This window comes from Colias croceus, chromosome 29 (genome assembly GCF_905220415.1).
Source record: "Colias croceus chromosome 29, ilColCroc2.1".
In the NCBI taxonomy this organism is placed as follows: Eukaryota; Metazoa; Arthropoda; class Insecta; order Lepidoptera; family Pieridae; genus Colias; species Colias croceus.
Window position 1 is genome coordinate 617,461 of NC_059565.1, and position 15,759 is coordinate 633,219.

General features: G+C 33.8%; 2 protein-coding genes across 2 annotated transcripts in view; one reads left to right on the forward strand and one right to left on the reverse strand.

The window, feature by feature from the left end:
- LOC123704306 overlaps positions 1-15,759 on the forward strand; it is a 142,032-nt gene that overhangs the window by 123,341 nt on the left and 2,932 nt on the right. Inside the window, exons 6-15 of the mRNA XM_045652630.1 lie at positions 1,388-1,500; positions 1,940-2,054; positions 4,256-4,383; positions 10,834-10,949; positions 11,778-11,887; positions 12,484-12,620; positions 13,113-13,205; positions 13,752-13,868; positions 14,786-14,908; positions 15,294-15,392. Of these exons, the coding sequence (XP_045508586.1) occupies positions 1,388-1,500; positions 1,940-2,054; positions 4,256-4,383; positions 10,834-10,949; positions 11,778-11,887; positions 12,484-12,620; positions 13,113-13,205; positions 13,752-13,868; positions 14,786-14,908; positions 15,294-15,392 (1,151 nt within the window). The remainder of the gene's footprint in view (positions 1-1,387; positions 1,501-1,939; positions 2,055-4,255; positions 4,384-10,833; positions 10,950-11,777; positions 11,888-12,483; positions 12,621-13,112; positions 13,206-13,751; positions 13,869-14,785; positions 14,909-15,293; positions 15,393-15,759) is intronic.
- On the reverse strand, positions 8,227-10,309 carry LOC123704308. The gene has a single exon (XM_045652632.1). The coding sequence runs from the start codon at positions 9,907-9,909 to the stop codon at positions 9,103-9,105; it is 807 nt and encodes a 268-aa protein (XP_045508588.1). The 5' UTR covers positions 9,910-10,309; the 3' UTR covers positions 8,227-9,102.

The window sequence follows — 15,759 nt, forward strand, 5'->3', positions numbered from 1 at the left end:
AAAGAACACGAGAATTAAATAAAGTTGTGTATTAACAAACGTGTAAGTTATATTTCTTTGTGTGTTATTAAAATTTTAATGTCATGACGTTTCATATATTGCATTGTTATTGTATCTATCGTCATAGTGTAAGAGACGGGAACAATTTTAATTATATTTTCGTATTAATTGTGAATGATTTTATTTGCATGTTAATGTACAAGGTGCATGATACCTTAATATTATACATTGCGTATTTTTTTTTATTAATAATGTTACTTTACATTATAATGTTTGTGTGTATGTAATGTTATGTTGTTCGATCGTAGGACTTTATTAGATTGTATTGTTGGCAAATGGCCGCAATGATGCCAAGAGAGGACATCATAACGTTATATCAAACACCATGGCTGCAGACTAGTAATTTTTATATGTTAAGTATCTTTTTAAAATAAATGTTCGTGTGTTTATAAAAATGTTTCACCGACTCCTGAACTAATCTTGTATTATGTTTCACATTGTTATTTTTGTCTGTCAGCAGAATTGTTAGGGTTCGTTGTGCGAGTTAGTAATCTAAATAAAGATAATTTAATTTGATTTTGTTTAAAAATGTTCCACATTTTTTTTTTGAAAAGGGGGGAATATTGTAGGTGCTGTGCTGACGCAGGATTTTCGGCCGCGTCGCACAGTCACATAGCGTCGCCCCTCAGTTGTCCCATAGCTCGCGCCACCGACCCACGTTTTGTAGTTAGAGAATATAAATAGTATATTTTTGTGTAATTTAGAAGAAATATAAAATTTAATTGGCCGGTATCTTTAATTTCATCTCCCTACACACAGCTACACTAAAACAGGAACACTGATTTTTTACATTTTTCAATATATCTACAGAAACAAATACATAATATATACACATAGTATAAAACTTATCTTTTTCTGTTCAGTATTTCAAAGGGTACAAAGAAGCAAGTACACAGGTGGCGAGCCAATAAAATTCAAATTTACTAAATGAATATTCAAGTAGAAGGTTGTTTCCACTGAGCGAACACCCTGTATATTTGTTTTTAAGTTTGTTTTGGAATACGGCAACTAAATTTGAATAGGTGTTATATAGAGCATGTTTTTCTTTGTATATTAATTTTATCCAACGTTTAAATAAATAATCCCCGTTCCTAATAAATACATATTTTGTAATATTAAAGTAAATAAATAAATAAATCTTTATTTGCTCAAATGTGGTTCACAAGTTATTACTTTATGGAAAGTACAGCACATTCGCCAGTTATACTGGCATGCAAACATAATTTCACAGCTCCGCATAATCAGAAAAAAAAATACAATTTTATTACTTAATAAATAAATGTTTGAGTTTGTATGTGTTTATTTATTAAATTTATTACAATTTCAGAGGCACAGGCGATTGTACATATCCCCCATCCCGCGCAGAGTCCTGTACAGATGATTCCAGGCTTCTGCTACGGTACATGGCCTGTCCTGATGTTCCCGGGACTGAGAGTAATGGTGAGTCTATTAGTTTATAGAGAAATGTAGGACTAATCCTACACACTATAAATGTATATACTAAAAATGAAATTCAATGAAATGTAAAAATCCAATATTTATTTAATTTATCTGCCAACCCGCACTTGGCCAGCGCGGTGGATTATGGCCTGTACCCTCACAGGAAGCCCATGTCCCAGCAGTGGGATCGTAAATGTACTGATGATGATGATACTTGTCATTATTCAACTACCCTCATTTTTTTTAATAATTTTTTTTTTAAAGTGAAACTTTTATTACATCGTCTCAAACTTTTTGGTCTGTGTAGCGCATGTCGCGTGACGCAAGATACGTACGATAATTATCGTACAAATACGATAATTTTTAGTTAAATGTCTATTGTGAAAAAGTTTCACTTTTACCGTGGTTTCATAAAACCACACAAAATTTTTATTTTCAGTGGAAGAACTAGTCTGCTTGGCTACATGGAAGGAGGGTTCCACTCGATACCTCGTGGGCCAAATATCACAAGTCCAGAGGAGGAATTCCATAGCATCAGATGAAGATACATATAGGTAAGCTAGCTATCACCCCTGGCTTCGCTTGTAGTACAGATATAGCCTATAGCACTCAGGGATTATGTACATATTGAATAATGAAAAAAACAATTGAAATCGATCCTCTAGTTCTTGATATTAGGCGGTCGAATTTTGAACATTTTTGTATTATTAATATAGTCATTAATTATAAATAAATTTAATTCTTTCAATCATTCATTCACTCGTTCTTTAATTCGTTAATATTTGTAGTGTTTTCATTTATTTATTCATTTATACAGTGCAACCTCGATATAACAAATCGGAAGGGAACAAATAAATATTCGTTATATCAAGTAATTCGTTGAACTGAGGTTCGTTAAGTTGAGGTTAGGTTGGTCTAAAATTCGTTATATATAGAGGTCTTTTACGTTTCTGATCCATTTCAACTTGAATCTTTAACAATAGTGACGAGCAGCAGTGTTTACATTACTTTACAATTTAAATTAAACAAAAATGATCGTTTTACGAACAAAAGCATGTCGAAACCTGTCGCGACATGAATCACATACTATGAGAATAAGAATCATTACATTGGTTGGAACTTTATATAAAGGTTTTGGGTTGACGATATTCGTTAATTAGAGGTATTTATACTTTTCTTGATAGTTAAAAATTCGTTATAAAGAGGTTGTTCGCAAAAAATGTTCGTAATGTAAAGGGATATTTTATATTGAATCTTATGGACAATTCAAGGGGATTACGAAAAATTTGTTAAATCGAGGAAATCGCTATATTGAGGTACGTTATATTAAGGTTGCACTGTATTATGAACATTGAGATTACTCATATTTTTTATTGTTGTTCATTCTAAATTTAAACAAAATTTAAAATTTTAATGAAACAATTCATGCGTTCGTTCTTTCATTCATTTATTCATACATGTACTTATTTAACTTGATAATTCCTACATTTATTGTCTTTTTTAATTCTTTTACATACATATACTAGCTTACCGCCCGCAGCTTCGCCCGCTTTGTCTAAGTCCTAATAAATTATATACTAAAACCTTCCTCTTGAATCACTCTATCTATTAAAAAAACCGCATCAAAATCCGTTGCGTAGTTTTAACCCGCCATTGGTGACGTGAATTTGACTTACACCGTTGGTGACCCCGGTCTCACGCACCGGGGTTTTTGACTACGAGTTTTTCTGTAATTTACAGTTCATGCTACTTTTTATTGGGATAGATATGAAATTTGATGTTTTGTTGTCAATAAAACATAGGTATTTCATAAATCAAATATCTTTTATTATCATAAGACAATATCTTTGAAATAACTAAAATTTTCAAGTATTTTAACAAAGGTTTTTTAAAACTCAAAAATAGAGCAACAATCTTAATTATTTAACAATAAAATTAGGCTTAGTCAGTCTTATGACATTGAAAACATAAAATGAAGTAACATAAATGGTAATACTTCGACCAAAAAAATAAATATACAATACTAAAATCACTCATCTTCAACAGCCAAACAACTAGAGCAAGTTGGTACCTACTACGTGCGATCGGGTTCGAAATTATCTGGTTCGAAGTCACTTCCAGATTCAATTTCCAATGACGTTTTTAATCTATCCTCATCAGATACTGCTTCTTGGAAAAGAGCCTCGAGACGACGCTGATTTCTTTCGTAAGACATGCTGAGACAATGTTCACAATTTGAACAAAAAACACAGAATTTCTTGTAAAATATCGATCAAATCTAGAAAAGCATTTACTAATAATAGAATTATATGATTAAACTATAAATTACAACAACAGCTTTATCAAAATGAGTAAAATAAAAAAAATACACAATAACCATTTGACTTACTTAGTTGGTGACGCCGGTCTCACGCACCGGGTTGGGGCCAACTGTAACCTGCGCCTGCGTCGCTCTCGCGGGATAGACTAGCGGTAGGGGGCGCGAAATTAGGCAGCTACTCGAAACCACAGTGTAATTCGATAAACGGTAACAAAAATATTTGGGTTTCTTTAACTGCCCGGTCTCACAGACATATTAGGTCACCAATGGCGGGTTAAAGATTTAAGCATACAAAGGGACATAGGGACAGAGAAAGCGACTTTGTTTTATACTATGTAGTGATACAGCTGTTCCATATTCTGATTTTAATTAATTCCTTCATTCGTATATTTCTAATTTTATTAATATATTTTATATTTTATGTACTAATTCCAGGTGTTTCATATACAAAGGGCAACACAGTGACAAAAGCATGTCGTACATAATAGCTCAGTCGGGTGACGCAACTTGTAATGGCCTCTCTTCGCCGACTGATGGCAGTAGGACTATGAAACTTACTACTAGTAAGTATTAGTTTTAAGTTACTACTTAAGCAGTTAAGTTATATACTTATAACTTAACTGCATATAAAATATACATAAAACTACTATGTGTAAGTATGATTTTTTATGCTTTAATTTAACTGGATACACAAAAGCGTGAATTATGCAATAACCTAACATATGCGTAATAAAAACAAGATAGAGTGACTTTCTATAGTAATTTTCCGATTTTCAAAAATTCGTAACTCAAAAACTAAAAGTTTCCTCAGTGTGAAATTTCCGATTTAGGTTCCATAGGACAATAGCTAACCACAAAAAAATTTACGACTCTCAACTCCATGACCTATATAATGTACAGTTTTACCATAACATTAAGTATCTAATAATAATGATTAAAATAAAAATTGATCAGTATTACTATTAATAAAAAATGTCTTACGACTATAGTTATAAAGAAACTTTAGTGTAGCTGTGTGTAGGGAGATGAAATTAAAGATAGCGGCCAATTAAATTTTATATTTCTTCTAAATTACACAAAAATATATTATTTATATTCACTAACTACAAAACGTGGGTCGGTGGCGCGAGCTATGGGACAACTGAGGGGCGACGCTATGTGACTGTGCGACGCGGCCGAAAATCCTGCGTCAGCACAGCACCTACAATATTCCCCCCTTTTCAAAAAAAACAGTGGAACATTTTTAAACAAAATCAAATTAAATTATCTTTATTTAGATTACTAACTCGCACAACGAACCCTAACAATTCTGCTGACAGACAAAAAATAACAATGTGAAACTTAATACAAGATTAGTTCAGGAGTCGGTGAAACATTTTTATAAACACACGAACATTTATTTTTAAAAAAGATACATATAAAAATTACTAGTCTGCAGCCATGGTGTTAGATATAACGTTATGATGTCCTCTCTTGGCATCATTGCGGCCATTTGCCAACAATACAATCTAATAAAGTCCTACGATCGAACAACATAACATTACATACACACAAACATTATAATGTAAAGTAACATTATTAATAAAAAAAATACGCAATGTATAATATTAAGGTTTCATGCACCTAGTACATTAACATGCAAATAAAATCATTCACAATTAATACGAAAATATAATTAAAATTGTTCCCGTCTCTTACACTATGACGATAGATACAATAACAATGCAATATATGTAACGTCATGACATTAAAATTTTAATAACACACAAAGAAATATAACTGCAATGAAAATTATTAAGATTCCAAATATATTAATTTTATTTTCCAGCTTTGAAACATTGGAAATACTTTCGTTAGACAACACTTTCCTTGGTTTGATTTAATCCCATAGTAAAATTGTAAAATATTGTATAATATAGAAAAATAATTGTATAAAATGTATATATTATTTAGTTGTATATAGTTTGAAAATAAAAATGTTGAATAAAATATTTAATATAACCATTCTTTAAATTCAAAGAATTACGTGACCTAAAACAACAACATACAATTTGCAACTTTGCATGATTGCAATAACAATGGCTATGTACATGATTAAAACATAAATTTACTTGGCGTTTTTCGTATTCGCCCTGATCGTGTAACATAATTTTTACAGCTGGATTTGTCTGTCTCAAACGTTACCTTTTTAATTACCTTTTTTGTATGTAGCGAATCATTAATTTTACTATCACTCATACTAACAGACTTACCTGTGAACTTAGTCACAATATTATTATCATCAGGTAAAACGTATGCAGGTTTTAACCTATCTACTGAAACGTTAAGTTGTCTGTCCATTAATTGAATTTTAAAAGTTTTATCCTTTCTACTAATGACACGATATGGCCCATCATACGGCGGTTGTAATGGTTTCCGTACGGTGTCATTTCTTAAAAATACATATTCGCAATCAATTAAATCTTTATGAATGAACATTTTACACGGTAATTTATTAATTCTAGGTACCGGTTTCATACTGTGTATAATCGACCTCAATTTATCAACATAACTATGTTCGTCACACGGTTTTATATTACTTGTGTCATAAAAATCACCAGGCAGCCTTATATTACTGCCATAAATCATTTGAGCTGCAGTTACGCCTGTGTCTAATTTAACAGTTGTGCGTAACCCTAACAATACTGTTGCTAGTTCATCAACCCATGAATTACAATTTAAACGAGCCATAAGCGCTGCTTTTAAAGATCTATGCCAACGCTCTACTGCACCGTTGCTCTGTGGATGATATGGGGTGGTCCGCAACTTTTGTATTCCCATTAATAACATAAGCCGCTTAAATAAATTACTTTCGAATTGTCGACCTTGGTCACTTGTAAGCCTAAGGGGACAACCGAATCTACAAATCCAACCCTCATACAACACCTTTGCCACAGTCTCCGCAGTAATTTCTTTTAAAGGAAAAGCCTCGGGCCACTTGGTGTACCTATCTATGATTGTTAGACAATATCTAAACCCTTCTGATGAAATTGGCAATGGCCCTACAAGATCAATATGTATATGCTCAAAACGGCTTGAGCCTTGAAAACTTCCTAAATCGGATACAGTATGTTTTGAGACTTTAGCTCTTTGGCATTTAATACATGTTTTAGACCAAATTCCTATATCCTTATTCATTTCTGGCCAAAAATATCTATCTGTTACTAATTTTTTTGTGGCTCTAATACCCGGGTGACTTAAATTATGCACAGCATCAAAAGCTAAACGTCGAAATTGTTTAGGTAAATATGGTCGAATTCTATCTGTGGATGTTTCACAATAAATTTGTTTATTACAATCGAACATTGCAACACGCTTAAGTGTAAATTGACTGTTTACGTTTGACCGGTGTCGCATTTCTGCAAGTTGTTCATCCGTTTCCTGCGCTCGGGCGAGTTCTGCGAAATCTAACACGGTGGGACATGTTATTGTTTCAATTCTCGATAACGTGTCAGCGACTATATTTTCCCTACCTGTTACATGACGAATATCTGTACAAAACTCACTAATAAACATAATTTGCCTAGTTCTTCGAGCAGTTTCCCTATTTGTACCTATTTTACTAAATGCAAAACAAAGCGGTTTATGATCTGTATAAACTATTAATTCGCGCCCTTCAACCATGTTGCGAAAATGAATAATTGATAAATATATCGCTAACAATTCTCTATCATAGGTACTGTATTTACGCTGAGCTTCCGTAAGTTTACGTGAAAAATATCCTAAAGGTTGCCAAATATTGTTAATTTTTTGTTGTAAAACTGCACCTATACACGTATCTGAAGCGTCAGTCATAAGAGACAATGGAGAATCTAAGGAAGGATATGTCAACAAAACTGCATTTTTCAAATCGATCTTACATTGTTCAAAATTTTGCTCTGCTAATTTATTCCAATTAATTTTACTTTTGTCTTTTCGTTTCGCACTACCAAGATATTTATTTAACTCTGACTGATGTTCAGCCGAGTGAGGAATATGAGATCTATAAAAATTTAACATGCCTAAAAATCTCCTAAGTTCTTCTATAGTACTAGGCTTAGGAAAATCTAAAATTGCTTTAACCTTGTCTTCGAGCGGCTTAATGCCCTCGGTAGAAACTTCATAACCTAAAAACTCTAATTTTTGCTGACCAAAACTACATTTTGAAAAATTGATAGTTATACCGAATTGATTAAAACGATCAAAAACTTGCTCTAAATGTTCTCTATGCTGACTTTCTGATTCTGAACTGATAATGACGTCATCGATATAAATAAATAAGAAATCTAAACCTTTTAAAACTGTTTCTTGCATGAAACGTTGGAAAGTTTGCGCAGCATTTCGCAAACCAAATGGCATACGCATAAATTCAAATAAACCGAAAGGTGTAATAACTGCTGTCTTTTTTATGTCATTTTCTGCAACAGGCACAGAATTATAGGCTCTATTAATATCTAATTTAGAGAAAATTTTCTTATTACCCAAAATATATGTAAAATCATGTAAACGTGGTACTGGATAACGATCTGGTTTCGTAATTGCATTTAAACGTCTATAATCACCGCAAGGCCTAATATTACCATCTTTTTTGGGAACTATATGTAGTGGACTTGCCCAAGGACTACTACTCGGTCTACAAATCCCTAACTCTTGCATAACAATAAATTCATTTTTAGCCTTTACGTACCTGTCAGGAGGAAGCTGCCTCGCTCTCGCATGCACCGGCGGTCCTGTCGTCTCGATATAGTGACAAACATCGTGTTTTGGCGTCTCTTTGTAAGAAATAGGTTTAGTTAAATCAGGGAATTTATTCAATAAATCGGAATATGGACATTCCATAATTGTTTTTAAAGTGGGCACAGTAGAATTTGAGATATTTCCCTTAGTACTCAAATTAGTTACTTGATCAATCAATCTACGTCCGTTTAAATCAATTAATAATTTATGATTAGCTAAGAAATCCGCACCAATAATTGGTTGCTTTACATCCGCTAATATAAAAATCCAACGGAACGGTCGTCTCAGACCCAAATCTAGAGACAAAAAATGAATACCATATGTTTTAATTTCCGTTCCATTAGCAGCAAATAATTTATATTTATTACCTTCTGCATAAACCTTACCATACACCACACTACGCGGGATGACGGACACATTTGCACCACTATCTACTAAAAAGTTTAGTCCTGAATTTCTGTCCAAAACACTGAGACGGTTATTTCTGTAGACTCGGTCGCAGGCACCCGTCGCTGGCTGCACCGATGCTAGTTTTCCGCTGGTTTCTCACGCTGACTAGGTTTCCAGTTGCACGGCTTCACACATTTCGTCGCTTTGTTTTTAAATTTGTAATGGTATTTACAAAGCCAATTGGGATTATGCCTTTGATTACGTTGAAATCTACCTCTTGACCTGGATCGTGACCTCGTTCTAACATTTGATGTATTATTTCTTGTTTCCAATCTTCTCAGTCGATTATTTAATTTTTCTATCTCACCAATCAAATTATTTTCTGGACTGTTGCTTAAACTGGACTGTTGAACTGCTGATACCAAGTTTAAGGGTGTCATGCTCTCCATAACTTTATCTGCTATTGATGCTAAAATATCTTCACTTTTACTCTCGGATACGGCTAACACAGCTCTTATTGCCGGCGGTAATAAATTTTGCCATAAAACTAGAAGTGTTTCTGTTGTTACTCGTCCACGCGCCAAATCTTGCATTTTCCTCATTAATTGTGACGGTTTTTGATCACCCAATTCCATTTCGCCAATTAATTTTTTTATTTGTCGATCTTCCGATTCTTCAAAAATTTGTAATAATCTTCTTTTTAATTTTTCATATTTTCCTGTCTCCGGCGGGCTAATTAAAATGTCCGTGACTTGCTCGATGACATCTGGCGTTAATTTAGAAATTACTATTTGATATTTCGCCTCATCTGACATTTTCTGTGGCGATAAAACTGCTTCCGTTTGTATAAACCATATTTTCGGCGATTTCTTCCAAAAATCTGGGATGCGGGACGTAATGGAGATTGACGATAAACTTGCAAATTCTTCTTTAACCGGTTCCATGGTGATATTTAATTTTTATATGTACTTTTATGTGTTATTAAATTTTATTTAGTTATTTAAATTTTACCGCTGCCACCGCCCTGTAGTTTCTTCTTGAGTTGTCCGTATATATATTTATATATTAATTTTGAATATTTATTCTCCCTACTACACACTCACGTCGATATATCACGCCGGTCAAGATCACGTCGGGGTCACCAATTTAGTGTAGCTGTGTGTAGGGAGATGAAATTAAAGATAGCGGCCAATTAAATTTTATATTTCTTCTAAATTACACAAAAATATATTATTTATATTCACTAACTACAAAACGTGGGTCGGTGGCGCGAGCTATGGGACAACTGAGGGGCGACGCTATGTGACTGTGCGACGCGGCCGAAAATCCTGCGTCAGCACAGCACCTACAAAACTGTTACTGTGTTACTAAAAAGTATATTAAAAAGTAGTCAATTTAACGATCACCATTTAATTTTGCGTTAGTTTATTACAATGAATAACAACATTTTAAAGCTATTTTAATACATAAATAATTCTATCAAAAATTTATACATACCAATACAAATTAATTGCAGATTTTATGACTCTGTACAAAGTTTTCCCAAAAGGAACATAATATTAACATTTCTAAATATTTTTCAACAAAATTATTTTTATAGATATATATTTTACTGGATTTCCGCCCGCGGCTTCGCCCGCGCAGTCAAAGAAAAACCCGCATAGTTCCCGTTCCCGTGGGATTTCCGGGATAAAACCTATCCTATTTCCCGGGGTAAAAAGTAGTCTTCTTTCTCGGGTATCAAAATATCTCTATACCAAATTTCATGCAAATTGGTTCAGTAGTTAAGGCGTGATTGTGTAACAGACAGACAGACAGAGTTACTTTCGCATTTATAATATTATAGTATGGATTATATTATCTTCCAGGTGACGATGAACACAACCGCTGTCACTTCCCCAGCTGGATTGTGGAGCATCACAAATGGTTCAGCCTTGATCACACGCATCAGTATCATTTCACCACTAAAAATGCTACTTTGAAGGTATGTATGTTTGGGTGTAGCGCCGAAACTGTGGGATGTGTTTTGATAGTTTAAGTTGTGTTAGTAAGTGAAGTTGGTTATAGGTTGTAACGTCATTGTAAATTCCATATGGCGACCGATTGTCGGTCAAAGATTATAAATTCAAATAGTATATCCAAAATCCATACGTTCTTATTTCAAATTTGTATCCTTGGGACTATTTCTTTAAAATCTAATTTTAATGATTACGTCATTTGAAATTCAATATGGCGGCCCCTAGACAATACACAATACCTTCTTCTTTATTTATGGTGTCCTCAATATTTCTATGTAATTGAGGAATAAACTAATTTAAAACAAATAAGAGCTAGCGCGCAAGAGCAACTTTTGTCTCGTTCACTATTGAGTCTCTCCCATCAACTCTATGGGCTAGTAAGAAAGTGCGCGCACGTAGCGACGCAACTCCCCATAGAGTTGATGGGAGAGACTCAATAGTGAACGAGACAAAAGTTGCTCTTGCGCGCTAGCTCTAAAAGAAGAATCAATCTATTTGTGTAAAATTCTAGTTTGTAAAATTTTGTGTATTTCTAAAATAATAAATTATAGTTTATTATAGTAATCTTCTTAATTATTGACTTAAATATTTTCAAGCTATTGCATAGCTTCTATCGCGGGCCTTGAGCGCGGGGACCGAATCGAGAAATTCCGTAACGAAAAAACCTCACGCTCCCCACGGGGACGGGCGGAGGTGTGGCTTGAAGGCATAGCATGCAATAGCGCAACCGCCCCAGTCCCCGAGTGACAAACGCCGTTTTTTTACATAATAATATTTTACACAATTTATTACAGATAATGAACACAGACGGTTCCTACGAAGAGAAGCGTCTCGTTTGTCACTCGATACTCGAACAGAAAGACAAGAAACACATAACACTAGTTGCACACGTTACTAGGGGGTGGTAAGTGAATCCCATCATCCCATTTAATATTAAGGAATTAAAAAAAATACCACACAATGAAAGTTTTATAATAAAACTAGCGGTCCGCCCCGGCTTCGCCCGTGGTACTTACATGTTTAAACTATCCTATCTCTCAAGTTGGATCGAACTGCACATGGTGTGCGAATTTTATTATAATCGGTTAAGTGGTTTAGGAGTCCATTGACGACAAACATTGTGACACGAGATTTATATATATTGAGATTTCGATAAATATAATGTTAACGAATAAAATAATAATCCCATCAAACCATCATATCATACAAGGGTCAAAGTGACATAAAATTAAACGACAGGATGGTAATTGAAGCAATTCAAAATTTACAGCTGAACATATTTCCACGATTTTTAGTTCATTTGAATCGTCTAATTTCCCTCGTAAGAACAGCTGTACAGATTTTCATGATTTTCTCCGTTCAGCCGTTAAGTTATTCGGATTTTCACGAATTTTCCTTCATTTGAAACCTCAAAATATCTCTCTTTTCCCGTTTCTAGCGAAGATTATCATATTTTCCACGAATTTTCCTTCATTTTCACCAAATTACCCCCGTTTCTAGCGAGTCCGGTCACGTGTGCCTCAAGTTCCACCGGCGTGAAGGCAACATACTCGAGCTGCAGCACGGCACCACACTGTGGGACGCGCCGCAGGACGCGTGCGCCGACCACGCGCCCGGGGACGGCGTTACGCTCGTTTGTGAGTGACATACATACACACAGATAGACAGACACATGCACACATACTCGAGTCGTTCACTTAGTTACTCAGTTGTTCAATCATGCAGTAAATCAGTCATTTAGTCGCTTTTTTATTTATTTATTTATTTAAAGATGTACCAACAGTAGAATTCGTACATAAAATCTTATTCTAAATTGGCTATTAAATACATACAGCATTAATTGAAGTTAGTAACTGAGTCAATCAGTCACTCAATCATACTCATCACTCATGCAAATGAATGCATTCATTCATCACTCACTCAATCATTCAGTCGCTCACTAAATAGCTTACTCAGTCACTCTTTCACTCACTAAAACACTCAGTCACATTCGCTAAAGTAATCATTTAGTCACTCAAATACACAAAAAAAAAATTCAATAAGTATAGTTCTCCAGTTTACAAGCTTCAAGCATATTTCTATTTGAAATTCGTTAAGAAACTAAAATTTATTTACATTTCTTTTTTCAGCTACGCAATTGACTCCAATGCGGTGTCCTCTCATCGGACGATACTCGATCATAGACTCGCTGGCTGACAGGCGTCTGCGCAGACAACAGACAGGTAGGTAAAATGAGTGAAGTGAATGAAATGAATGAAGGAAATTAAAAGTTTATTTTATTTATAACTTAAAACACACTTTATGGAATAAAAATACTGATAAATTAATAGAGAACTTGTACGATTGAATGAATGAATGTATTTACTATTTTTAATGGAAAATTTCTAACTTTTTTACAAAAATACATAGCAATGATAATAGAACTACGAACTGCTAAGATATTAGTGGTCACTTTTCTTTCTTACGTTTTCCAATATCCATAATGTTTGAGATTATCCACTAGAACAAAAATACTTTATTTTTCTATTACGTGTGTTGTTAATTCATTAAAAATTTTTAAATTCTAATTGTATTGTGTTTTCGCTGGCAAAAAATACTTTTCATTTTCACACAAACACACTTATTCACAACTAACACTTATTCCAGGCAACCCATTTTAATCTTATTTTGTTTTTTGCTTAAATAAAAATTATTCATTTTTCATTTTCACTCACTCAAATTATTATTACCACTCACACTTATTCCTAACTAACTCACACTCATTCCAGGCAACCCAGACGAGGACGGTCACACAGAGTGTGTATCTGGCGACTACGATAGCGCGAGTATCGGCTGTAGCGCGTCGCAAAACACCATCGAATTTAAGTCAGCATGTATGAGCACTGGTGAGTTGGGTGACTAGTTGAAAAAATAGAATAAAGGAGGGTAGTTTTAAAAGAAGTTTATAAAGTAGTTAAGGGTAGTTGTAGTAGAATTTGTTCGTTAGTTTATCATCCTGTGTAAATATAAGTGTATGAAGTGACTAATTGACGAACTTTTTGTTGTAGGATAGGTTTAGTATAAGTATACATATATTAGAAAGAAGATAAAGAATAGGGTTGTTTTAGAAAAATTGTTATCTTTTCTTAATATTGTCAGCCAATATGCGCATTTTTGAGTGAGGTGACTAGAAAAATTCATAAAACGAAGGTAGTTTTACAATAAATAAAATAAATAAAATTATAAAAAGTAGGGTAGTTTATTACATGTGACCCTTTATACATTTACAATTTGAAATACCTATAGTGTACATTTAATAATTGATTTAATTAACATTTAACTGGTTTGGGCAGCAAACACATTGGAGCTACGTCGTAGCTGATCTCGTAGCATGATTCGACAGTCGACACAAGCAATAGTAACAAGCTGCAATTGGCAAAAAATGGTTACTGTTATTTATAAAATACTAGCTTACCGCCCGCGGCTTCGCCCGCTTTGTCTACAACCTATTAAATTATATACAAAATCTTCTTGAATCACTCCTATAAAAAAAATCGCACCAAAATCCGTTGCGTAGTTTTAAAGATTTCATACAAAGAGGGACAGAGAAAGCGACTTTGTTTTATGTTATGTAGTGACAAGTAGGTTTAATGTATATACTGAGAGTAAAATACAATTTACTCTCAGTATACATATACTACGGCACTTGTGACTACGTCGTAGCAGCCCTATTATTTGCTGCTACGACGTAGAATGTCAATATTAACTTTACTATTATTTTTATCGTAGTTATATTTAAATACATAAATATTCTACTCTCCAGTATACACATGTTACGGCAGTTGGCAAGACGGTACCCGCGGCTACGTCGTAGCAGCCCCCGTAGCACGCTCCTCTACGCACCCGCGGACTTTTTGCTTCGTGTATACTACGAAAGCTGCTAATGGTGAGATATTTTGTGAAAAAAGAGCGTGTGTAGCGAGCACACGTGTCAGAAGTGAAACTTCTTTGGCAAGATTCAAAGATATGAATAATTTTATTAAACATAAGCGGATTTTTAAGTGAAATTTATTGAGGCGCTTTGAGGGTAAAATTTCAAGGTCGCGTCATGGCAATTCCGTCACGTCTAGGAGTAAGGCGAGGATTTTAGTATCTTTGAATCTTGCTATAGTAGTTTCAATTCTGACACGTGTGCTAGGCACACACGCTCTTTTTTAACTATGTATTTTGATTTTGCATATTTATTTTATTCGCTTTTTCAAACTATATTAATTATTGTGTATTTTTTATGTTAATTAGCTTTAATAAATAAATAAATAATAATATTTCAGCAAGTGGTGGCGGTGAGACAGTATATCTAAGTGCAGTGGGCGGATCATGTTCCCGAACTGCAAAAACACCAGACGCAGCGTACAATCTCACCTCTAATGGTATAGCCGTTTTTTAGTATTTTTTTTTTTTTGAGAAAAAAAATTGGGTCTATTTATTCATTAGTATATGGAAAAAATGAGTTTAAATGAAGGATTTTTTCATTTGATTGTGTGGTTTTAGAAGAGAAACAATTTTTTTAACTTTGTATGCCACTCATAAATAAGCTTTTGGTACTCTAAAATAGTACAAAAACATATTTTTCACCCAAAACTTTACATATACCTACTTATATACTGTTTTTTTCAGTATAACATTAATTCCAGGCATAATTATTTTGTACTATTGATATTTTTTAAATAAAAAAAATCTTTTGTAGCTTATCACCAACACAAAAAAATCCTTCTCCCTGTAATACTTTTTATATTT